At 51.4% G+C, this 25,780-nt stretch overlaps 2 protein-coding genes across 3 annotated transcripts in view; both read right to left on the bottom strand.

Moving 5' to 3' along the window:
- The window catches only part of PEX14 (peroxisomal biogenesis factor 14), a 154,123-nt gene extending 133,112 nt beyond the window's left edge, over nt 1-21,011 (bottom strand). For both annotated transcript variants that reach the window (XM_058675056.1, XM_058675063.1), the window contains exons 1-2: nt 20,915-21,011; nt 2,342-2,386 (exon numbers count right to left, since the gene is read on the bottom strand). In XM_058675056.1, coding sequence (XP_058531039.1) covers nt 2,342-2,386; nt 20,915-20,950 — 81 coding nt within the window. In that variant the 5' untranslated portion in view covers nt 20,951-21,011. The remainder of the gene's footprint in view (nt 1-2,341; nt 2,387-20,914) is intronic.
- The window catches only part of PGD (phosphogluconate dehydrogenase), a 298,830-nt gene that overhangs the window by 211,270 nt on the left and 61,780 nt on the right, over nt 1-25,780 (bottom strand). The window lies entirely within an intron of this gene.

The raw sequence follows: 25,780 nt of genomic DNA, 5'->3' as shown, positions 1-25,780 counted from the left end.
GAGCGAATCATCGGACAGAACATCTTCCTCTCTGTCTCTCCTCCTCTCTGTATATCTGACTGTAATAAAAAAAAAAAAATAAATCCTTAAAAAAAAAAAAGATTTCTAGTTCTGGAATAAAGAATAAGATAAGATTCTTCTTAACCTTCAGCAGCCAGAGACTTAGCTGTTTTAATACAGCTTCCATTAAGACACTGTAGAAAATATACACACCGTTCAAAACAAAACCCAGCACAGCTGAGAGGATGCCTCCCCCGAAACCACTGGTCTCCTTTATTCCTTCAGTCCTGGCTTCAGCCCCGGCAAGAAAAGAAAAAGCCCTAGGCCTCCCTCCCAGCCTCCACAGAACTGCCCCAAACCACTAGCGGCTCTAAGTTCGCATCCAGTAAACTGCACCAAACCGTAGCCGGCTGCTGGCCACAGCCAAGTGCAGCCAGGCCTTGCCTGCTACCTGCTTCAGGCGCACAAAGGCCCCTTCTAAGCCCCCAATTTAAACGTGTTTGTATCAATCACCAGGAAGGTTCAACCTTAGCCCTCCACTGGTGCCCGGGAAGAGGCCGACACACGCATCCGACAGCGCCCTCCTGTGGACGGAGCAGGGGGAGCACCGAGTGCCTCCGCAAACTACCCCAGGACCACAGCCAGCGGGCGGCGGGCGTGGGGGTGCTCAACGCTCTCTGTGGGCTGCCACATCCTTTCACCACCACCTGCCCACAGAGCCCCAGCACGCCAGACACCCTCACAGCCATTCCCAGGAGCAACAAGGGGTTCGCACAAGACCATACAACTCGGCAGTGTCCTCATTTAATCAGGCTGCGGCAAATGGCTGGCCAAAAGCAATAAGGGCATGACTGAGAGACTGTGGGAGTTTAATATAAAAAAATTAATAAAAAAAAAGGGGGGGAAGGAGAAAGGGCCTATCTTTTAATAGGGCCCTAATTACCCAACTCACAGGATCAGCCCAAATGAGATGGGAGTTTATTTCAGGGGTTTTTTTTAATTATTGTTTTTTTTTTATATATATATAAATTGCTGCTATGTGTTTTCTTTTCTCTGAGCAATTATGCAGCAAGTACGTAAAGAAGAGAAAAATATTAATTAAATATAAGGTAATTGTAGAGTTGGCCTGGAGAGAATGAGTCTGAACTCTGGACAATCACAGGCCACCAGGGTTTGAAGACTGCTTAGGGCCTCCCAGAAATAAAAATAAAAATAAAAATACAACCAGCCAACCAACATCAGATGCACTGCACACAGGAAAAAAGCAGTGGACAAACATGTCAGCCGAGCAAAGAGGCCAGAGACCAGAGAGCCCACCAAGTGCTGGGGGCTCCCAATGAGCTCTCCCACCACGCCCAAAGATGGGTGGGCCTCCCTTCTCGTCCGCAACAGATCCGTCAGTCAGCATTCATGGAGAGGCTGGGGAAAGAAAGGACTGGACTCCGGGGCTCAATCCGGGCTTTGGTGGAAAACCAACCACAACCTCCGCCGGAAGGGCAGGGCCCACAGGGAGCCCACGGGAGGCACCGGGCTCCTGCTCCGAGGCACGGCTGTGGCCATCTCCTCCGTGAAGAGCCCGGGCAAGGCAAACAGAACGCAAGGAGCCCGGCGGGGCGGGGAGGGGTGCCTCTCACAGGGGACACGGGTGGCCCAGCTGCAACCCTGCTCTCTGCGAGATGTGCCCTCAGCCCTCCTCCGCTCCCCTCTGCCTCATTCAGGCTGGCCCGCAGCAGCCAGGCCCCCCACAAGGGCCAGGACAGTGCAGAGGCACGGGTGAAGCGACACTCCTGTGGAAGCAGCACCCTGGCAGTGCACCGCAGCTTGCTGTTACTACTCAGATGAACCCAAAGCTCTCCCTCTGCTAAAACACACCTGCCATGTGCAGAACTAAAGGTTCTACAACAGGCCCCCAACTGCAAAATACAGGGAAACGCGGGGACAGGCAGCAACTGTGGCCCCTCGCTAACAGCCTAAGCAATGGTCAAGACTACACAAACCTAGTTAGCAACCAGGCGCGTCCAGATCCCCTCCCTGGCTGTCCCTGAGCAGCCATGCAAGGCGATGGACAGCCGAGCATGGACGCTGGGGACACACGGAGCACCAGGTGCCTCAATTCAAGTACTCTGTCATCTCCCTCACGACGACTTCTGCTTCCAGAAGCTTCTCTAAGGAGAGGACATGCAGGTCAGAGTGAGGAGTCAGAAGCCACAACCTGGTGGTGTCCACGCGGCACCTTCCAGATGGTTCAGGGGCACTGCTCACACCCACCTGCACATCCCAGGAGTCTTTGCAGGGCAAGGGACTTTCACAAGAGGAGGATCCAACCGTCCCGGGTACTTACCAGCGGCTCTCGGGACACATTTTCACTTCCTGGAGAAGAGCTGGGCTGCAAAGACAAACAGAAACAAAAATAAGATCACAGTGCCACCCAATGGACGGCAAAAGACCCAGGCCAGTCGGCTTTCAAGCAACGCCCGAGCTACCTGCCCCAGGTAGCCCCGAGAGTCGAATTCCCTGAGAAACATAAAGAGATTGTTTCTGGGTTCACATCACAGCTCAGCAGGAGCAAGGCTCATTAATGCTGGGGAGGGTCCATGACGGGCCTCTGGGAGGCAAGATCTGCAGACCACCACAGAATTCCTGGAACAGTGAAGTAGCAAGAAAAGGCTTGAAGACAGTACTATGCCCTTTGGCCACCTCCCCAACTCCAGTTGACCAAGACTAGCCAAGGTGGAGGACCAGATTTAAGCACAACGGGGCGCCAGTTTCCTGTGCACAGGATTTTCTGGGCCAATCTCACTTCCACTATGGGTCACTAAGGACTCCGCCCCGCAACAGGAAAGAAAGCCTTAGGCTTAATCCTTTTTGGAAACCAGCTACTGGCAGACAGATGACCAGAGCCACCTCCATGTAGGCAGGCAGCACTGTGGCCCACCAGTCTGGTTCCACAACTCAAGAGCCTTCAACCCCTGAATGACCTGCCCAAAACTCACAGAAAGGGCAAGAGAAGCAGCCTCTGCAGAAATGCACAAGCCCCAGGAGCAAAGCAGGCAGAGAGAGTGACTCAGGGTCAGCTTCCAGGTCCCAGTGCTCAAAGCCAATTGTCAATTACCTACAGACACTATCCAGACAGGTGCAGCTAATGCGCATGTGCCCGGGGCCAGCAGCCAGCCTCCAGCCTCCGCTCTCCTCCAAGCTACTTCAACAGCCAGCGAGGGGCACAGTGCCGGAAAGGGGTGAAGGCAGGAGAGGCGAGTCCTTTGCCCAACAAAGGGTTCCCAAAGCTTCCCAAACTCCCAGCTACCAGCACATGGCTGGCACATGGCAAGGACTCTGTCCTCTCTCCAGAGCCTCACTGTCCCAGGACACGGAGAGCAGCCGCAAGAAGCCAGCCCCAAAGAGTGGGTTAGAACTGGAGCAAGCTTTCCTCCGTCCAGCCCGATCCATCCGGCTCTCCCCCACCGGCCCTCCACCCACTCTGGGACCTGCCGTCCTCTCCCTCTGCCAAGTAGGCCCCCGTCCAGCACTCCCCGTGGCGTGGCTAGCACGAACCTCCGCAAACTACAAACCGGGTAACTGCTCCACTTCTACTTGAAACAATCAGGTTTCGCTGGGGCCACATTTTAGTAAGCAACAACCTGGGTTATCTGAGTAGATACACACAGGAAAGGAAGCCTCAAAGCTGAATCACTATCTCCAGAGAATTTCCCTTTAGACTGGTTCATCTCTAGAGCTAAGGCCGGCCTGAGGGAAGAACCGGAAACAATGCCAGCAGGCCTCCTCCATCCTTCACGTTAGCACCTTTAGAAACAGTGCGTTATGTCAATGCATTCTATTACAGACACATGCACACAAAATATTACTAGTGGAACAGAAAGCTTCTCCCTGGGACTGCCACGAGCCCCACCCACACTTCCCAGGGTGGAGCAGAGCCCCTGCGCACATCCCTGGCCAGGAAACCCCAACAGCACCGCCGTCCCGATTCCTCGAGCCTGCAGCTGGCAGGGCCCTGGCTCCTAGCACCCCAGAGCCAACCCAGAGTCCCTGCAAGAGAAGCAGCCCCTGCCCAGCGGGCTCCCCTCCCACTCTGCTGCCTTACCCGCTGAGCTGCCAGAGGACTTCTCAGCAGTCTGCCCAACACTGACAACACTGCAGCAGATCCCCCAGCTCCTCTGAGGGACTCTGCCCGGCCCAACCTCACTGCCCTGTACAGCCCTGTTTCTGGGGAGCAGGCCCTGGCTCCTCCCTGGCTCCTCTCCGGGCTTCCCATCCTGACAATCCCATCGGCAGTTCATGAGTCACTCGTTCGCTCCCTTGCTCGCTCCCCACCACTGGATGCCAAGCCCCCTGCAGACAGGCACCTGACTACCTCAGGACCATACATACGTGGCCACTGGTACTCAGTAAGCACGTATGACCACAGGCTTTTAGACAATTAAAAGGAACCACTTGGCATCTCCAAGCCCAAACAAAGCAAGCAGAGGCCATGGAACCGAATGTGTCTCCTCCTCATGTCAATCTGTGACCCTACCACTTAACCCTGGGGGTGGACACAGCTGGAAACAGGAGGTGTTTCTGCTGTCACTGCGTTTCCAACAGGGTGAGAGCCAGCCGCGAGGCCTGCATCCCCTCTCAGAGGACGTGGGGTTTTGTCCCAGGTCCGCTGGCCCCCATAACTGGGTCTCTGCCACCACAGGGAGACCCGGACCACGACTCCACCTCCGGGGCATCCGAGAAGCAAGCGGGGGAGCTCCCTGTTCATTTATCTCTGCTTTGGAAACAGGTGAATACGACGAAGGACCGAGGGCCGGGTGGAGGCCGCAGACTGCTGCCCACTCACGCAGCTCCAGGGTACCCCCAGCTGCGGCCTCAGAGAAGCCCCATACAGCCTCAAACACTCCGTGCTGGCCCCCAGCGTGTCAAGTCTGTTACATGGCTTGGGACAGAGCCCTACAAACTGAACTCAAACTTGACCCTGGAGACCTTCACAGAAGTAAAGCTTAGAAACCGACAGATGAGGTGTGAAGGGACAGGCAGAAGGCTCTAAGCCCCCACATTCAGAATCACCGAGGGCCAGAGGAGACAACAGCAAGGGAACAACCCTATGCTTAAGAACGCTTTCCAGAACAGGGCGACCCACACCACGCCATACCACGCCAGCCACGTGGCGACAGACACAGGCGCTCTGCTCCTGCTGCCACGCCACGCCCTGCCCCACCTGGAAGGCGGGCCCCCTGCACCAGCCTTGCAGCACCCAGGGCCCCCAGGCTGAGCAAAGGGCAGCCCTGCCAGGCCTGCGGCTGCTTATCCTGCTGGCCACTTCCTACGCCACTGTGCGATGTCCCACACGGGGGGGACAACTGCCACTGCGCAGGTATTCTCCGGGAGGCAGGACAGGGTGCGTCCACGACCTTGGGCATTGCTGAATGCCTGACCGTGCGCATGCGCTTCACCTCTCAGCCTCGGGCTCATCTGTGGGACAGCAGCCCCTCACACTGAGGCCCACCGCAGACAATGCCACTGGGGCCACACCACGCCTCTGCTCAAGGTCAACCCACAGCCATCGGCTGCTGGTCATGACGCACTGACAGGGTCCAGTGTCGCCCTCCCTCGGTAAACTGGAAAACTAGGCAAAAAACTAAAAGCTCTGGCCCCGGAGGCGTGGCCTAGCGGCTAAAGTCCTCACCTTGAACGCCCTGGGATCCCATATGGGCGCCGGTTCTAATCCCGGCAGCTCCACTTCCCATCCAGCTCCCTGCTTGTGGCCTGGGAAAGCAGTCGAGGATGGCCCAATGCCTTGGGACCCTGCACCCGTGTGGGAGACCTGGAAGAGGTTCCAGGTTCCCGGCTTCGGATCAGCGCAGCACCAGCCATTGTGGTCACTTGGGGAGTGAACCATCAGACAGAAAATCTTCCTCTCTGTCTCTCCTCCTCTCCTCCTCTCTGTATATCTGACTTTGTAATGAAAATAAATAAATCTTAAAAAAAAAAAAAAAAAAAAAACTAAAAGCTCTGCAGATGGGGGATCGTGAGCCTGGGTGGAACAGCCGAGGTGAGCTTGGCCGTCGCTCTGGCCTTCTGCCGGAGGGAGGGGAGCCCCAGGAGAGCAGAGCCTGGGCTTGGCCAAGGAGACAGAGCCCAGGGAAGACTGTGGGCCAGAGGGGCAGAGAGGAAGGGGCAATGCGGAGGAGAATTCTAGAAGTCCCCCAGTCTTTGCTGAATGTACAATGACTGCACACACAGGGCGAAGCCTCAGGAGTACAGATCAAGCACCAAGAAGCTAGGATCCGAAAGTTCCCAGCATTCCCAGTCAGCCCAGTGGGAATTCCAGACCCCAGGAAGGTCTCTGTCTTGGCTCTTATGGGGAGGGGAAGGAGTTAAATTACCCTAGTTGAACCCAAACAAAGCTTAAAGGCATCCAAAACATCGGAAGAGTTCAGAATCAAAGTGAACTACACAGCGGAGGCGATCAGGAGCCAGGAGCTTCTCCCAGGTCTCCTACGCGGGTGCAGGGTCCCAAAGCTTTGGCCTGTCCTCCACCGCTTTCCCAAGCCACCAGCAGGGAGCTGGATGGGAAGAGGAGCAGCCGGGATATAAACCAGCGCCTGTATGGGATCCTGGCGCTTGGAGGTAGAAAGTTAGCCAGTTGATCCACCACACAGTCTCTTCATTGCCAAAAAAAAAAAAGAATTTCTATACACACGAGGAAAACAATGCCAGATGGAAACTTGAATGTACATAAAAGAATGCCAGAACAGCAAATACGTTGGTGTATAAATTATATTTTAAATATTTTTTATTTCAAAACAAACAGTAAGAATGTGCTGGGGGTTTGTGACACATGTAAGAGTGAAAGCCGGGCCCGGAGGCGTGGCCTAGCGGCTAAAGTCCTCACCTTGAACGCCCCGGGATCCCATATGGGCACCGGTTCTAATCCCGGCAGCTCCACTTCCCATCCAGCTCCCTGCCTGTGGCCTGGGAAAGCAGTTGAGGACGGCCCAAAGCTTTGGGACCCTGCACCTGCGTGGGAGACCCGGAAGAGGTTCCTGGTTCCCGGCTTCGGATCGGGACGCACCAGCCTGTTGCGGCTCACTTGGGGAGTGAAACATCGGATGGAAGATCTTCCTCTCTGTCTCTCCTCCTCTCTGTATATCTGGCTTTCCAATAATAATAAAATCTTTAAAAAAAAAAAAAAAAAAAAAAGAGTGAAAGCCGTGCTGCTGCCAGTACAGCCCACGAGCAAGGGGGCCTGGACGCACACGGCTGTCAGGTCCTCCCCGATCCGTGAAGGGCCGTAACAGACAGCAGGCCGTGAGAGGCTCCACATGTGACCCTGAGAAGACCCACGGCGCAGCAGCACACATCTGTTCTAGCAGTCAAGACGTCTGGGTCCCACACGGGAACGCCTGAGTGCAACTCCCGGCTCTGGCTTCGAACTCCAAGTTCCTGCCAGAGCAGACCCTGCAAGGCAGCAGCTGACCGCTCAGGTTACGGGGCATCTGCCACCCACACGGACACCTGTCCCAGCTCTGCCTGTAGTGGCCTCTGGAGAAGTAAATTGGCAGATGGCAGATTTCTCTATGTCCCTGTAACTTTTTTAAAATAATCATTTTTAAAAAGAAATTTACAGAGGCACATTTCAAAACAATTAAGAGATAAATCAAGGAGATGACAGCAGGAATCAGCACGGTGGCACAGTGGCTGAATCCGGCTGCCCCGCATCCCATACGGTTGCCGGTTCAAATCCCAGCTGCTCCTCTACTGATGTGCCTGGGAAAGCAGCAGATGGCTCAAGTGCTTTGGACACCTGCCTCCCACATGGTTGACCCAGAGGAAGCTCCTGACTCCTGGCTCCAAAGCTTTGGCCCGTCCTGCATCCCCTCTGGGGACCCAGTCACAGCCATTGCAACTATCTAGAGAATGTACCGGTAGATGGAAAATTATTTTTCTCTTTATCTTTCTTTCTACCTTTGTCTTTCAACTAATAATTTTTTTCTTTTCTATTATTATTGCTATTTTGCTTTTTCACAGTGTGGTTCCATGGGGTCTCGGGTTTCCCCTCACTGATCTCCCCATATTGCTGTAGTAGTATAGTCCTTCATGAACAGTCACCTGTCCCTCCTTCTGCTATTTAAGTGTAACCTTACAGTGCAGGTATGGACACTGGCAGAGTGTGCAGCACTGTGCCATCAACACAGACTTAGCAGCTTCTTTGGCAAGTCATCTTTGATTTGGAAGTAGAGCTGCACACTGCATAGCATCTTCTCAGCTGGCTGTGATCGCTTCTGTTACAGTCACCATCCTTCCCCTTGGATGAAAAGCCATAAACCAGAATCAACAACAGAAAGAGTAATAACCAGCAATAAATCCTATACAACAGACGTACAGTCCCCAACAAGCATCCACCAAATACGCTTGATTTTGTTTTGTTTTGTTTTTCACAATTTTTTATTGCAAAAGCAGATCTACAGAGAAGAAGATCTTCCATCCACTGATTCACTCCCCAAGTGGCCACAACGGCCAGAGCTGAGCCAATTCGAAGCCAGGAGCCAGGATCTCTTCCAGGTCTCCCACACAGGTGCAGGGTCCCAAGGCTTTGGGCCGTCCTCGACTGCTTTCCCAAGCCACAGGCAGGGAGCTGGATGGGAAGCAGGGCAGGTGGGATACAAACCAGCGCCTACATGGGATCCTGGCATATGCAAGGCAAAGATTTTAGCCACCGAGTCATCATGCTAGGCCCACACCAAATACTTTTTAAAATATATGAAGAACTTAAAAAAAAAATCCAAAACTGCCACTAGAGACTTTAATATCCCTGTCTTTAATGAAAAAAATCAATCCAGACGTAGAAGACTTGAACAACTATCAGCAAACACGATCCTTCTGACGCTCAGAGAACACACGACCCGGTGACAGAGGATATACCTTATCCTCAAGTACACGAGCCAAGTCACCAAGACAGAGCGTAACACCAACCTCAAACCCGACAAGCCGAAACATGTGCTCTGACCACAGTGGAACCAACCCAGGTACCAAGAAAAAGAGAACCACTTCCAAGTGTTCGAAAATGAAACAGATTTCTAACTAACCATACTGCAGGGCCAGTGTGGTGGCACAGTCATGTTACTCCTTTGTCCATCCCACCCCTGTGCCAGCATCCCACATAGACATGTTTGAATCCTGGCTGCTCTACTGCCAATCCAGCTCCCTGCTAATGGCCTGAGAAAGCAGCAGAGGATGGACCAGGTCTTTGGGACCCTGCACCTGTGTGAGAGACCCAGAAGAGGCTCCTGGCTCCTGACTTTTAACTGGTTCAGCTCCAGCTACTGCAGCCATGTGGGAAGTAAAACAACAGAAGGAAAATTTCTCTCAAGTGCACATGCTCTCTCCCTCCTTTTTGTAATCCCACCTTCCAAAAAAAAAAAAAAAAAGTGAATCTTTAAAATAAACAGTCATACTGGTGAATTAAGAAAATATTCTTAGTTTGGGCCCGGCGCAATAGCATAGTGGTTAAGGTCCTCGCCTTGAATGCGCCGGGATCCCATGTGGGCCCCAGTTCTAATCCCGGCAAGTCCACTTCCCATCCAGCTCCCTGCTTGTGACCTGGGAAAGCAGTCGAGGACTGCCCAAAGCTTGGGGACCCTGCACCCGCGTGGGAGACCCAGAAGAGCTCCTGGCTTCGAATTGGCTCAGCTCTGGCCATTGCAGCCACTTGGGGAGTGAATCATCGGACAGATCTTCCTGTCTCTCCTCTCTGTACATCTGCCTTTCCAATGAAATAAATCTTTTTTTTAAAAAAGGAAAAGAAAATATTCTGAGTCTAATAAAAATAAAAACACAACACATCCAAGTTTGTGGGATGGAATTAAAGCAGTGCTTATAGGAGAAGTTACAGCTTAAATACTAACTTTAGAGCAGCAGCCAAAGCTGCAGGGCTGTCACCATGCAGGTGGGCTGGACGGGCCGGGCTAGGTCTTGGCTCCTGCCAGTTCACCTGAGGGCCATGTCAGGTGGGGCTGTAGCATCCACTGGCACACACGAGATCCAGGGCTGAGGGGAGCCTGGCAGGAGAACTTCGAGGACTCCCTGCTGGGCTGCTTCCAGGGATGAATGTGAGAGCTGGGGCTGGAGGTGGGCCAGGCTGGCATACAAGAGCCAGAATGAGTGCAGGCCAGCCAGGCCAGACCGCAGCATCAGCTGGCAAGTGCGCGTCTTGTCAGGCCGGACAGCAGTGCCCCTTGGCAGGCACAAGACCCAGGGCTCGAACATGTCTGACAGGGGACCCATGGGCACTGCACTGCTAGGCTGCACATTTTGCTAGTGAGCACAAGAACCAGGGCTGGTGACGGGCCATGGTGGGACAAGATGGTAGCTCCTGCCAGCACACATGAGGGCCGGCCAGGAGCAGCATGGGCTGAGCTAAGCCATAGCACCCACAGGTGTGCACAAGAGCCAGCTGGGATACATGCTGGGTCAGGGTAGGCCAAAGCAGAAGCTGGCACATGCAAAAACAGCTGGGGGCAGGTGCAGTGGGAGTTATGGGGTGGGGAGGGGGCCATCCCACCTAGGCTGCAGTACCTGTTTGTATGCACAGGACCAGGTCTAGGGCAGGCTGGCTGGGCTGGGCCACAGCACCCACCGGTTTGAGTGAAATAAGGGACTGAGGCTGAACTGACCAGGCAGCTACATCCACCAGTATAGGCACTGGCTGATGCAAGAGACAGACCAAACCTTTGCTGCACTGGCTGGCTCACACAAGAGTCAAACTGGAGGTCACCCTACGTGAAGCTTCTTGGGGGACACTGGCCACAAGGAAAATCACAGGATGGGGCTCGGCAGCGTGGCCTAGTGGCTAAGGTCCATATGGCCGCTGGTTCTAATCCCAGCAGCTCCACTTCCTCTCTATCTTTCCTCCTCTCAGTATATCTGACTTTGTAATAAAAAAAAATTTTTTTAAATTAAAAAAAAAAAAAAAAAAGGAAAGAAAATCACAGGATGTGTGGCTAGACATTGGTGTGCGTGTCCCAGGACCGGGCCTCCTCAGTTGCTGATGCCTGTGCAGTGGACAGTATGCCCAGATGCACAGGGCAGATACGACGGCCAGTGCACTGGGCCAGCAGGGGATGTCTACTGCCTCAGCAGAGGGTGGAAAGCAGGCAGGATGGACCACTCTCCTGGCCAAGCTTCGCAGCGTGTTCCTGGGTCTGGGGATGCCCTAAGATGGACTTGGTCAACCAACAGACCTTGGAAAGATTTTCTCAATCTTGGATTAACGAAATCAACAACTTCTTAGAACTATCAAAACCACTCAAATAACACCCTAGGAATACTCACACAACCATCCCCTAGCCCCAGGTGCTGACGGTTTGACAGCAAGGAGCAGCCCCTTTCCTGTCCTCCCCTGTGGACACAGCAGGAAAAAAAAAAAAAACTGAAACATTTGTCACACCCACCTTCCTCCACACCTGACCCTCCCCGCCCTAATCAGAGGCCCACATGAGCTCTCAACAATACAAGCAATATTAAAAAGAAAACATATAAATAGGAGAAGCTAAGAAAAAGAGGAAACTTGGGCCCAGCGCGATAGTGTAATGGTTAAAGTCCCCGCCTTGAATTCACCAGGATACCATATGGTCGCCAGTTCTAATCCCAGCGGCCCTGCTTCCCATCCAGCTCCCTGCTTGTGGCCTGGGAAAGCAGTCGAGGATGGTCCAAGGCATTGGGATCCTGCACCCGCGTGGAAGAGCACCTGGCTCCTGGCTTTGAATTGGCTCAGCTACAGCTGTTGGGCTCACTTGGGGAGTGAATCATCAGATGGTGGATCTTCCCCTCTGTCTCTCCTCCTCTCTGTATATCTGACTTTGCAATAAAAAATAACTAAATAAATCTTTAAAAAAAAAAAAAGCAGGGCCCGGCGGCGTGGCCTAGTGGCTAAAGTCCTCGCCTTGAAAGCCCCGGGATCCCATATGGGCGCCGGTTCTAATCCCGGCAGCTCCACTTCCCATCCAGCTCCCTGCTTGTGGCCTGGGAAAGCAGTCAAGGACGGCCCAACGCATTGGGACCCTGCACCCACGTGGGAGACCCGGAAGAGGTTCCAGGTTCCCGGCTTCGGATCGGCGCAGCACCGGCCCGTTGCGGCTCACTTGGGGAGTGAATCATCAGACGGAAGATCTTCCTCTCTGTCTCTCCTCCTCTCTGTATATCTGGCTGTAATAAAATGAATAAATCTTTAAAAAAAAAAAAAAAGCAGCAAGACTGATAAACCTCTAGCTAACATAATCAATAAAAGAGACACCGGCGCAGTAGCCCAGCGGCTAAAGTCCTCAGTTGCACACACCTGGATCCCATATGGGTGCCAGTTCATGTCTTCGCAGCCCCAATTCCCATTGACCTCCCTGCTTGTGGCCTGGGAAAGCAGTCAAGGACGGCCCAAAGCCTTGGGATCCTGCACCCACATGTGGGAGAACTGGAAGAGGTTCCTGGCTCCTGGCTTCGGATCGGCTTATCATCGGCTGTTGCGGCTCACTTGGGGAGTGAATCATCAGAATGAAGATCTTCCTCTCTGTCTCTCCTCTTCTCTGTATATCTGACTTTCCAATAAAAATAACTAAATCTTTAAAAAAAAGTTTATGAAATAATGATCCTTTAAGTATATGGATAACATATAGTGATTTTCATCCTTGATATTGAAAAATCAGTGTCTTATTTAAAAAAATATTTATTTATTTTTATTGGAAAGTCAGATATACGGATAAACAGAGAGGAGAAGAGACAGAGAGGAAGATTTTCTGTTTGCTGATTCACCGTCCAAGTGGCCACAACGGCTGGAGCTGAGCCAATCTGAAGCCAAGGACCAGGAATTTCTTCCGGTTGTCCCAAGCTGGTGCAGGGTCCCAAGAACTTGGGCCGTCCTCGATTGTTTTCTCAGGCCACAAGCAGGGAGCTGGATGGGAAGTGGAGCTGCCGGGACTAGAACCAGTGCCCATATGGGATCCCGGCGTGTTCAAGGCGAGGACTTCAGCCGCTAGGCCACGCCGCCAGGCCCTATTTAATGAACATTTTTTAAAGATTTATTTATTTTATATTGAAAAGTTAGATACACAGAGAGAAGGAGAGACAGAAAGATCTTCCGCCCACTGGTTCACTCCCCAAGTAGTCACAAAAAACAAAGATGATCTCATCCAAAGCCAGGAGCCAGGATCTGCTTCTGGGTCTCCCCAACAGATGCAGGGTCCCAAGGTTTTGGGCTTGTTCTACTATTTTCCCAGGCCACAAGCAAGGAGCTGAAAGGGAAGTGGAACAGCCGGGATACGAAAAAGCACCCCTACGTGATCCTGGCGCATGCAAGGTACAGCCCTCATTAACATCTAAAAAAAAAAAAACCTTTTAAGCTATGCATTTGACAACTGAAATGATATTGACAAACACCTTGACACACAACATAACAAAACTGGCTTTGGAAAAGTAAAGAGGTTTAATGGCTATGCACCTATTTTTTTGTTTTGTTTTGTTTTGTTTTGAAAGATTTGCTTTATGTGGACCTAGCACAACAGCGTAGCAGTTAGCCTGGGAATGCATTTGAGGATGGCCCAAAGCTTTCGGACCCTGCACCCACGTGGGAGGCCCTGAAGAAGCTCATGGTTCCTGGCTTTGAATTGGCTCAGCTACAGCCATTACGGCCACTTGGGGAGTGAATCATTGGATGGCGGATCTTCCTCTCTGTCTCTCCTCTTTGTATATCTGCCTTTCCAATATAAATAAATCTTTAAAAAAAAAGATTTGTTTTATGTATGAGAGGCAGAAAAACAGAACTCTTCCACTGAATCATTCCTCAGATGCTCACGCAGGCCAGGACGGGCCAGGCCAGAGCAAGCAGAGAACCTGCACCTGCGGCTGCAGGGATGGCCGCGGGGAGGGGGTCCAAGGCTGCAGCCTTCGTCCTCCACAGGATGCTGACTGCAAGGCAGTCACCAGGACTCCAGCCATGGGCCACTGCACCACTCTCTGCATCTGCTAAACTAAGTAAATAAGAAAAAGATTGAAATACATAATTTAAAAAGAAAAGTTTAGCCCAGATGGCTTCACTGGTGAAACCTTAAAAAAAAAAGTCAAATATTGCAACTCATTCAGTGACATCAGGATTACCGTGATACCAAAACCAAAGTTTTCTCTCTCTCTCTCTCTCTCTCTCTCACACACACACACACACACACACACAAAACAGCTCAATATGCCTCACAAACATAAAGGTTAATCAAATCCAACAATACATTAAGAGGGCAATACATCATGACAAAGTGGAATTTATCGAATGGATCAGGACTGTTTGAACATTAGCAAACCCAATCAACACAATCATGTGTTAACAGAATAAAGGGAAGAAGGGATCAACTGGAAAATACCAAAAAGCACCTAGCAGCGTCCAAGGTGTGTGACTTACTAAAAGAAACAACTAGGGCCCAGTGCGATAGCCTAGCGGCTAAAGTCCTCGCCTTGCACGCACCGGGATCCCATATGGCCGCCAGTTCTAATCTCGGCAGCTCCACTTCCCATCCAGCTCCCTGCTTGTGGCTTGGGAAAGCAGTGGAGGACAGCCCAAACCCTTGGGACCCTGCACCCACGTGGGAGACCTAGAAGAAGTTTCTGGCTCCTGGCTTCGGTTTCGCTCAGTTCTAGCCGTTGCGGCCCACTTGGGGAGTGAATCATTGTACGGAAGATCTTCCTCTCTGTCTCTCCTCTTCTCTGTATATACGCCTTTCCAATAAAAATAAATATATCTTTAAAAATAAATAAGTAAAAGAAACAATGAGGGCCCGGCGGCGTGGCCTAGCGGCTAAAGTCCTCGCCTTGAACGCCCCGGGATCCCATATGGGCGCCGGTTCTAATCCCGGCTGCTCCACTTCCCATCACCTCCCGGCTTACGGCCTGCAAAAGCAATGGAGAATGACCCAAAGCCTCGGGACCCTGCACCCACGTGGAACACCAGGAGGAAAACTCCTGGCTCCTGGCTTCAGATCAATTCAGCTCTGACCCTTGCAGCCATTTGTGGCATGAACCAGCAGTTGGAAGATCTTTGTCTCGCCTTCTCTCTATAAATCTACCTTTCCAATAAAAATAAATAAAACTTAAAAAATAGTTTACAAAGGCTATCAGAATTCAAGCAGAATTTAACACAACTACAGATACAAGGGAGATATACAAAACTCAATTTTATTTCTGTATCCTAGCACCCAACAAGTAAAGATAAAATACAAAAATAATTACCGGGCCCGGCGGCGTGGCCTAGCGGCTAAAGTCCTCGCCTTGAACGCCCCGGGATCCCATATGGCCGCCGGTTCTAATCTCGGCAGCTCCACTTCCCATCCAGCTCCCTGCTTGTGGCCTGAGAAAGCAGTTGAGGACGGCCCAGTGCATTGGGACACTGCACCCGCGTGGGAGACCCAGAGGAGGTTCCGGGTTCCCAGCTTCGGATCGGCGCACATCGGCCCGTTGCAGCTCACTTGGGGAGTGAATCATCGGACGGAAGATCTTCCTCTCTGTCTCTCCTCCTCTCTGTATATCTGGCTGTAATAAAATGAATAAGTCTTTAAAAAAAAACTAATTACCAAATTTGAAATATTTAGAGGGAAATTTAACAGAGTGTGTCCATGACTCACATATTTAAAACTACAAAAATCCTCTAAGAAAAATCAAAGATGACCTAAGTAAATGTAATATAGCCCAGTACGGAATTGCAACTTTGCCAGTTACCCCACAGCACCAGCCCCTCCAGCACGGAACCGAAACATCAATATTAAGACATTGATTCTGTCCCAAATTGATCTACAGCTTCCACTCATTTCAGTAAAAACTCTAGCAAATATTTTGGTACAAACTGAAAGAGAGATTCTAAAATGATGACACAAAAGACCAAAGCCTAAAACTATTCTGAAAGAGCTTAAAATCAGAAGACTTTGTACTATCTGACTTCAAGATTTGCTGTTAAGTCACAGCGAGCAACACTGAGTGCCACCTGCTCTGGGACAGACACAGACGAGCGGAGCAAGTCCAGAAAGGGACATATGCGCACACAAGCCTGTGATTTTTTTCCAAGGGTATCAAGATGACTGTATGGAGAAAGGGCCCTTTTTTTTTTAACCAAAAATGCTGGAATTGATAATCAAACTGGGGGGGGAAAGACACAGTAAGCTCAGGAAAATACGCTGAACGCTGATTAGTCATCACAAACATGCAAATTCAAACCATATAAAACATCACTACACACTCACTAGACGTTAAAACCAAAGAGGGACACCACCAAACACAGATGTGGATACAGGCAACAGGAACTCTGACGTGGTGTCGGCAGGAAGGAAAAAGCACAACCTTTCAAAACACTCCGTTTCGTGCCCTGCCCGACGGCTCAGTGGCTAGATCCTCGCCTGGCACGCGCCAGGATCCCATATGGGCGCTGGTTCTAATCCCAGCTGCTCCACTTCCCATCCAGCTCCCTGCTTGTGGCCCGGGAAAGCAGTCGAGGACGGCTCAAAGCCTTGGGACCCTGCACCCGCGTGGGAGGCCCAGAAGAAGCTCCTGGCTCCTGGCTTCAGATCAACTCAGCTCTAGCGATTGTGGCCACTTGGAGAGTGAACCAGCAGATGAAAGATCTGTCTCTCCTTTTCCCTGTAAATCTGCCTTTCCAATAAAAACAAATAAATCTTATTTTAAAAAGCAATAAGTTACTAATATACACAACATGAGTAAATTTCAGTTTTCTAAACAAAAGAGAGAGAGACATAAAAGAACGCATCCATCGGGCCAGCAATGTGGTACAACCAGCTACACTTGCCACCTGTAACACCAGCACTGCTTCAGGTCCCACCTGCTCCACTTCCGCTCCAGCTCCTTGCTGCTGCAGCGAGAAAGCAACACCAGCTGGCAAGTGCCCGGGCCCCGGCCACCCTCGGCCACTCACGTGAGCGACCAGAACCGCAGTCCCAGGCTCCCGACTCAAACTGGCCCAGCCCTGGCTCATGTGGCCATTTCAGGAGGGACTCAGCAAATGGAAGACTTGTCTGTCTCTCCTCTGTAAGCCTGCCTTTGAAATCCAAATAAATCTTTAAAATAAGAGAAAATAGCAAGTCTTCAGCATTAGCAGCACCAGCACAGCTGCAGAGATGGCAGCCAGAGAACCAAGTTGCCGTTGTGAAGGGGAAACCTGACAGACACCACCTCAGCTGAGCATCTAAATCTGTTATCCTCAGCGACAGTACGAACTGGCACCACATGCCTCTTGACTTAATGAGGACACAATGTCACTCAGGTAATGCTCCCATAAAATACGAAAGGTTACGGGGCCTACACCTCTGCTTGTGGTGCCGAGATCCCGCATGTGTGCAGGTTGGTGTTCCAGATGCTCTACTTCTCGTTCAGCCCCTGGGAAAGTCCTTGAGCCCCTGCACTCACATGGGAGACCCAGAAGAAACCCCCAGCTCCTGAGTTTGGATCAGCTCCGCTGCAACTATGGCAGTCATTTGGAGAGTGAACCAGCAAATGGAGGATCTCTGTCTCTACTCTCTCTCTCTAACTCTGCCTTTCAAATAAAAATAAGAATTAAAAAAATAAACCTTTAAAAAATGTGTAAAAAAAGGGGGGGGGGAGGAGGGTAGCCCGATGCAGTAGCCTAGTGGCTAAAGTCCTTGCCTTGCATGCGCCAGGATCCCATATGGACGCTGGTTTGTATCCTGGCTGCTCCACTTCCCATCCAGCTCCCTGCTTGTGGCCTGAAGCCTTGGGACCCTGCACCCACGTGGGAGATCAGGAAGAGGCTTTCCGATACACACACACACACACACACACACACATATATGAAGGAGAGAGAGAGAGGAAGACCTTCCATCTGGCTTCCCAGATGCCTGCAACAGCCAAGGTGAGGCAAGGCCACAGCCAGGAGCTGAGCACTCCATGTGGATCTCTCACACAGATGGCAGGGATTCAAGGACTCGGGCCATCGCACAGCTTCCCAGCTGCAATAACAGGGAGCTGGATCAGAAGTAAAGTAGCTGGGCCCGGCACAATAGCCTAATGGGGCCTTGCATGTGCCAGGATCCCACATGGGTGCCAACTCATGTTCCGGCTGCTCCACTTTCCTTCCAGCTCCCTGCTTGTGGCCTGGGAAAGCAGTCCAGGACAGCCCAAAGCCTTGGGACCCTGCACCCATGTGAGGGACTCGGAAGAGCTCCTGGCTCCTGGCACACACACCCAGGCTTTGGCTCTGCAGTGCTATCAAAAAAGCCAGTGGAAGACTGAGAAGTTACGTGCCATGATATGTATGGTCTTAGAGAAAAGATTAACCAGAAAGCAGGCCATGTGGAAAAAACAGCAGCACGGCAGGCACCAGCTAAAACGTTCCAACAGGGGATCCAGCACTGTGGGCCAGCGGCTGAGCCGTTACTTCAGACGTGGACAGTTCCACACTGCAGCACAGGCTCGAGCCCAGGCTGCTCCACTTCCAATCCAGCTGCCGTGAACGCACCTGGGCAAAAGCGGGTGACGGCCCAATAACTGGGTCCTGACCACCCATATGGGAGACCACAATGGAGTTCCTGGCTCCTGTCTGGCCTCGCCCTGCCCTGGCCGTTGTGACCACGCAGCCACTTGGGGAATGAGTCAGTAAATGGAAGATCAACCTCTCTCTCTCCCGCCCTATCAACACAGCCACTTGAGGAGCAAACCAGCAGATGGAAGGTCTCTGCCATTCCCTGTCTCCATCTCTCTCTCTCTCTAACACTGTCTTTCAAATAAATTAGTAAATCTTTTTTTTTAAAGGGAACCTGTGTAAAGGTTCAGGTCCATCTGTAGATAAAAAGTAAGTTTATTAAATGAAATACTAGAAACATTGTGTCAGGTGTGTTGCCAAGCACTTTGACATAAACTGGTTCATGTAACCCTCCGGGCAACCCTGGGAGGCCACCCGGCACTAGTCTACAAATGAAGAAACTAAAGGAAAAAAGTAACACCTCCTGTATCCCACAGTTCTAAGTGGTGGGGTTGCAGTCCAAGCCAGAGGGCCTGCCTTCAGCTCCCACACCTGTAACCGTGCTACAACAGCTCTCAACCAACCACCACCTCTCGCTCTCTTAATCTTAACCTTTGATCTACGGACACCAGAGGCTGCCCCAAGGCCAACCAACAAAAGTCCAGGGAGACACAGAAAACACACGCAGGCCCGCAGGCCCACAGGCCCACCCCTGTGAGCAGCTCCGTTCAGACACCCACCAGTGTTGTGGGGGGAGAGATGGTATTCCAGCAAGTCCTTTGGCTCTCACTACATGCCGACTGGGGAGGTGGAAAATTAGGAACAAGGCAGTGCTGAAGCGCAGTGGGTGCCTGAGAAAGCCGGCAGCTGAGCTCACTGACAGCGACAGAATCTGGCCTGGAGAGTCAAATTCCCCCAGCCAGGAGCAAGCTCTGATGCAATCCCACCTTCGCCAACCTCACAAAGCAGGGCAAAGGCCAGCCAGGATGGAACACCCACAGCCCAAGCGCTGGCCTAGCCCCCACTTAGGAACCTTAGCCCCATTCACACACGTCAACAGGAGGAGGCATAGAATTCCCAGAACCTCAGGAAATCACTGCTGAAAAGCAAGTGCAGTGGCTCAACCAGTTCATCCTCCACCTGTGGTTCCACAATGGGGCCCTGGTTCACGTTCCGATTACTCCAATTCCCATCCAGTTCCCTGCTTGTGCCCTGAGAAACTCCGACCCTGAGCAGCCCCCATATTACAGGCGAGAAAGAAGGGTCCCTCCTCTCAAGACACTCCCCAGGCCCCAGAGCTTCACAGCGAGCGGACCGTCGCCCAGCTCTCAGGGGACCCACCCACCCCTTTAAGTGCCGTTCTAGGGACAGGCAGGAAACCCTAAGTACACTGCCCTGCTGCCTGGGAAGGCGTGAACTGCTGCAAACGCACAGCTGCTCACTCTAATCCGAAAAAAAGATTCATGGGGGTTCCAAACACTTCACAGAAAACGTGAATTGTTTCATTCCACATTCTGGGAATTTCTCAGGTCCTCTGGCACACGGTTGACTTAGTGGTGCGCCCACGAACACGTTCTCACACGGCTTCAACTCTGATCTACCTTTAGTCCTCACTTCAGAGCAGCGGGGGAGGGCTGGGAGGGGTCTAACAGCCTATCTACTTGGCAAAGTTTAGAAAGGAGACCAGAGATCAAAATTTGCCCTCGGGGTCAGGGCACCCGGTAGGTCGCTCTCAGCACCCTTCCCCTCACCCCACCTGCCCCACGCGTGGCCTGGAAGCCCCTTCAGAAACAACTTCGTCATCATCATCATCATCACCACCACCTCCCGGTAACAGGTGCCCACGCTGCCTGCCACTCTCGTGCCCTGACCGACCCGGAATGGCACTCAGTTAAAGCTGTGGTGTAACGCTCAAAGTACAGCCCTGGGCCGAGGAGAAAAAAAAAAAAATAAGTTAAAAACCAAGCCCCAGGCAACGGCGAGGGCGGCAGGTCCGCCGGCAGCTGCGCCCTCCTCTCCCACCCGGCAACTTGGAGAGCGCGGCGCGCACAGGTGCCTCAGGACGCAGAGGCCGGCGGCGGGGCCACCCCTGCAGGACCCCGTCGTGGGATGGGGAGCGAGACCCCGAACGCCCGAGCCCCAAGGCGAGGGGCTCCCGGGGACTCCTGCCAAGTCCAAGATGGACTGGGGAGAAGCGGCACCCGAGCCCCCCGACACCCTGAGGGGTCACCGGGGGAGGACCCGGGAGGGGCGGGGCTCGCCAGGTGGGGCCCGGAGCCCGCAGGCCGCCGGCTCCCGAGCCTCGGGATCCCGGCCCGGCTCCCTGCCGCGTGCCCACGGCCCCCGGGCGGGATCCCCCCGCCGACACCCCGACCGGGGAAGTCGCGCTCCCCTCACCTGGCCCGGCTGCTCTCCCTGCTCCGAGGACGCCATCTTGGTGAGGCCCGACGAGTCGATCGCCGCGCGCGCGGCTTCTCCCTCCCGCCCAGGCTAAAGTAGCCGGAGCGGAGCCTGTCGATGGGGCTAGGATTTGGGAGTTTTCTCTGGGTCGACGCAGGAAGATGCAAAGTGCTTATCCTGTTGGGATTGCTACGTGCGCATGATTCTTCTTGAACGAACTCTCTGCCCGTCCCCTCACGAGGCCAGAGGCAAATAATTTTTTAAAAATAAAAAGTGTTTTGGAAATGACTTTTTAACCATTCACTTCAGTACAATTAGCTAAGTGTCCACTACTTCCCAGGCACTTTGTTAAGCGCTAAAATTGAGAGGCCCTAAGACCCAGCCCTGGCTTCCAAGCCCAGCCCTAACAAAAACCCGTCTCTGGTAACAGGTGCGCCTGGCAACAGGTTCACAAGAGGGGGCCTGGTGGTGGAAGAAACTTCTACCTGTTGTCATTTCTTCATAGCACCTGAACTCTGAAGTTATATATTTTTAAAAAGCTGCATACACTAGAAATAATTTATTTTGAAAGTTACGGAGAAGGAGTGAGATCTTTCTGCAGGCTCACTCCCCAGATGGTCACACCAGCGGAAGCTGGAAGCCAGGACCGTCTTCCAGGTCCCCAACTTGAGTGCAGGAACACGGACTTGAGCCACCTGTGCCTCTGTCCCAGGTGCACGAGCAGGGACTGGGTCCGAAGGGGAGCAGCTAGGAGTCAGACTGGTAACCATTGGCAGTGCAGACAGAGGACTAGCCTACTCCACTGTTGCAACCCCAAGGGGAGCTGGTTGATAACTTTTTTTTCTTAAATGTTAGTTTTTCAGGATAAAGGACATGGGCTGGGCCCGGCGTGGTGGCCTAGCAGCTAGAGTCCTCGCCTTGAACGCACCAGGATCCTATATGGGTACTGGTTCTAATCCCAGCAGCTCCACTTCCCATCCAGCTCCCTGCTTGTGGCCTGGGAAAGCAGTCGAGGACGGCCCAAAGCTTTGGGACCCTGCACCCAAGTAGGAGACCCGGAGGAAGTTCCTGGCTCCTGATTTGGATCGGCGCAGCACCGGCCATTGCGCCCACATGAGGAGTGAACCATCGGATGAAAGATCTTCCTCTCTTTCTCCTCCTCTTTGCTTATCTGACTTTGCAATTTAAAAAATCTTTTTTTAAAAAAAACCTCCTTTTAAAATAAATAAATGAATAAATAAATTGATCCTTTTTAAAAAAGGAAGGTATTGTTGCCTCAAAAAAAAAAAAAAAAAAGAATATGGGCTTTTCTTCATTTTAAGCCACAGCGTTGGGACCAGCACTGTGGCATTGTGTGTGAAGTGACCACCTGTAACATGAGATAGGTGCCAGTTCATGTCCCGGCTACTCCACTTCCCATCCAGCTCTCTGCTGGTGGTTAGAGAAAGCCACAGAAGATGGCCTAATGTTTGGGATCCTGATACCCATGCTGGAGACCCTGTTGAAGCTTAGTTTCTTCTCAGTTCGTATTATATCCACCTGGGGCGTGAACCACCAAATGGAAGATATCTCTCTCCTCTTCTTTCTGTCTCTGTGCCTCTTTCAAATCAATACATAAATCATTTTTTCGAAGTCTATCAAAATGAAGACTAGTGCTGTGCCATCCCGAATCAGAGCGGCTGGTTCAAACCCTACATGCTCCACTGCCCATCCCGCTTCCTGCTGATGTCCGTGGTCCCAGTGCTCGGTCTGTGCCTCCATGTGGGAGACGAGAGAGCAGCTCCTGAACCCCGACTTCAGACTGCCGGCACCTGGCTGTTCTGAGCATGCAGGGCGGAAGAGCTGTCTGATTTGCTCCATCTCTGTCACTCTGCTGTCAAATACACAAATCTTACAGACACAAAACCAAGATGGAGGGACGGAGCAGCGTTTGACCTAATTCCAACAAAGACCCACGGTTCCCCTTTCCTCTGTGATTGACTTGAGGCCTTAATTGTCTAAATATGTTTATGGTGATTTAGTTTAAATGGCTTTATTCTTTTTTATATATATTTTGTTTTGTTTTTCTTTTTAAATGGCTTTATTCTTGATTTTTTCCAGTCAGGTGACACATTGTTCCACAAAATAAAAGCAGTGTTTTAGTCAAGCAAGCAGAAATGTTATGTCTGTAGATTGAAAAGGGCTGAAAAAAAACGGGAAAAACCAAGACAGTGAATTGGTCATTGTGAAGTTACTTTCTTTGTGATAGGGACATGAGAAACAGTAGTAGAAAAGTGACCAGTTGTTAAAATCAGGGTTTTTCCTTTTATTTTTTTTTTATTTTTTTTTTTTTTTTTTGGTTTCCTTAACTGTTTCTTTTCCTTTTATTTATTTATTTTTTTTTTTTTGGTTTCCTTAACTGTTTCTTTTCCTTTTATTATTTTTTTTTTTTTTAAATCAGGGTTTTTCTAAGATTTATTTTTTTTATTGCAAAGTCAGATAAACACACAGGAGGAGAGACAGAGGAAGATCTTCTGCCCATTGATTCACTCCCCAAGTGAGCCGCAATGGTCGGAGCTGCGCCAATCTGAAGCCAGGAGCTTCTTTCAGGTCTCCCACACAGGTGCAGGGTCCCAAGGCTTTGGGCTGTCTTTGAATGCTTTCCCAGGCCACAAGCAGGGAGCTGCCAGGATTGGAAATGGCGCCCGTGTGGGATCCCGGTGCATGTAAGGCAAAGACTTTAGCCACTAGGCTACTGTGCCAGGCCCCTAAAATCAGGTTACTTTTGTTGTTGTTGTTGTTGCTGTTCAGGTTGGTTGGTTTGTTTGTTTCTTTTGCTGTCAGAATTCTTTATTACAACAGGTAGGCCCCCAGGGCAGGGCGAGGAGCCTGTGGGGTGGGAGGGCAGCCAGGGCCAGAGGCTCCAGGGCCCGCAGCTGAGTAGTGGGACATGGCCACCTCCCTCTGTCCATGAGTCCCTCGGCCAGAGCCCTGTCGCAAACACCAAGCCCGAGTTGAGAGAATGGATGCTTGCTACCAAGCGCTTATTTAAGCGAGCACACACCAAACAGGACGGGGAAGCCACCGAGAGCGCTCTTGACTTCAGTTCCATGGAAGTCTGCTGGGCGTTGGCTCCGGCCTAGTGGGAACCTGCTGGGCGTTGGCTCCGGTCTCGTGGGAGCCTACTGGCTTTCGGTGGAAGCCCAAGAGGTTTGGCTCCGGTCTAGCGGGAGCCTGCTGGCTTCAGTGACTGGGACCAAGGCATGGGTTTATATACAATTCAGTGGGCCAAGCAAGCAGTCATTACAACATTTTGATTGATTATTACATGTTATCTATCAGCAACATCTGCTTTCTCTTAGTTCTAAAACATGCTTTTTTACACATTTGTCAAGACACATTTTCTTCTTCTTCTTTTATCATTTTTACCATAACTTGTTTTTTATGACACGCTCACGTACACTGGGGTTTCTTGACAGGAGTGACAGGAGAGGTGGCCCCATTTCACCGGGAGCTTAGGAAGATGGAGTCACCTCTGTTCAAAAGCTCCAACATACATACTATATCCATTATTAAGTCACAGCATAATTTACATAAAAGGTCTATTATTATACCTATTTCTGGGTCATCAATCTCAGATAAAAGTGTAGTAATATTAAGGATACAATTAAGATTATCGATAATATTACTACCCATATCTCCCATGGATTCATTTTTATCTATACCCGTTTTAAGTATGTATTGATGGAGCAGTGTAGATGCAGATGGGAGTAAATAAACACTTATAACCAGACTGTTCCTATCAAGCCCCAAGGGGTGGGTCTACCCAGGACAGGAAATAGTAGGAAGTAGGGCAGAAAGACAGATGCTGGGCCCGGCAGCTTGGCCTAGCAGCTAAAGTCCTCGCCTTGAAAGCCCCGGGATCCCATATGGGTGCTGGTTCTAATCCCAGCTGCTCCACTTCCCATCCAGCTCCCTGCTTGTGGCCTGGGAAAGCAGTGAAGGACGGCCCAAATCTTTGGGACCCTGCACCCACGTGGGAGACCTGGAAGAGGTTCCTGGTTCCCGGCTTCGGATCGGCACAGCACCGGCCGTTGTGGCTCACTTGGGGAGTGAAACATCAGATGGAAGATCTTCCTCTCTGTCTCGCCTCCTCTCTGTATATCCAGCTTTCCAATAATAATAAGTCTTAAAAAAAAAAAAAAAAGAAAGAAAGAAAGACAGACAGATGCTTGCACCTGCCTGAGCCAGCAGCCAACTCTGGGTTTCCTAGAGTCCCTTGGGGCAGGGCTGCGGCGCAGAAGCCCAAGCCAGGGGTACAGGCAGGTACGGAGTGTTCAAGTTACTTTTTAAAAGATTTTTTAATTTGTTTTAATTGGAAAGGCAGATCAGATTTACGGAGAGATGGGCAAACATAAAGATCTTCCATCTGTTGGTTTAGTCCTAAGTGGCCACGATAGTCGGAGCTGAGTTGATCCAAAACCAGGAGCCAGGAGCTTCTTCCGGGTCTTCCAGTGGATGTGGGGTCCCAAGACTGGGCCATCCTCTGCCGCTTTCCCAGGTGTGTTAGTAGGGAACTGGACTGGAACTGGAGCAGCTGAACTCAAAGTGGTGTCCGTATGTGATGCTAACAGTGCAGGCAGAGACTTAACCAACAACGCCACAGCACTGACCCGAGAACTCTTTTTGATTTTCTGCCAGATGTGTCGGGCCCTAGTGTAGGAGCTTAGCTCAACACAACAGTGTCCTATGATTGCTGTTTTCGGTAGATTGACGCATTTGGTAGAGTTCCAGGCTCAACCACAGCATAAACCTGGGTAGACTGGTGTAGACTGAAGACTACACTCAAATTCGACTTGTGCTACAATTCAGCTTGAAGCTTGG

The sequence above is a fragment of the Ochotona princeps genome, chromosome 2, assembly GCF_030435755.1.
Source record: "Ochotona princeps isolate mOchPri1 chromosome 2, mOchPri1.hap1, whole genome shotgun sequence".
NCBI classification, from domain to species: Eukaryota; Metazoa; Chordata; class Mammalia; order Lagomorpha; family Ochotonidae; genus Ochotona; species Ochotona princeps.
This window is presented reverse-complemented; position numbering and strand designations above follow the sequence as displayed.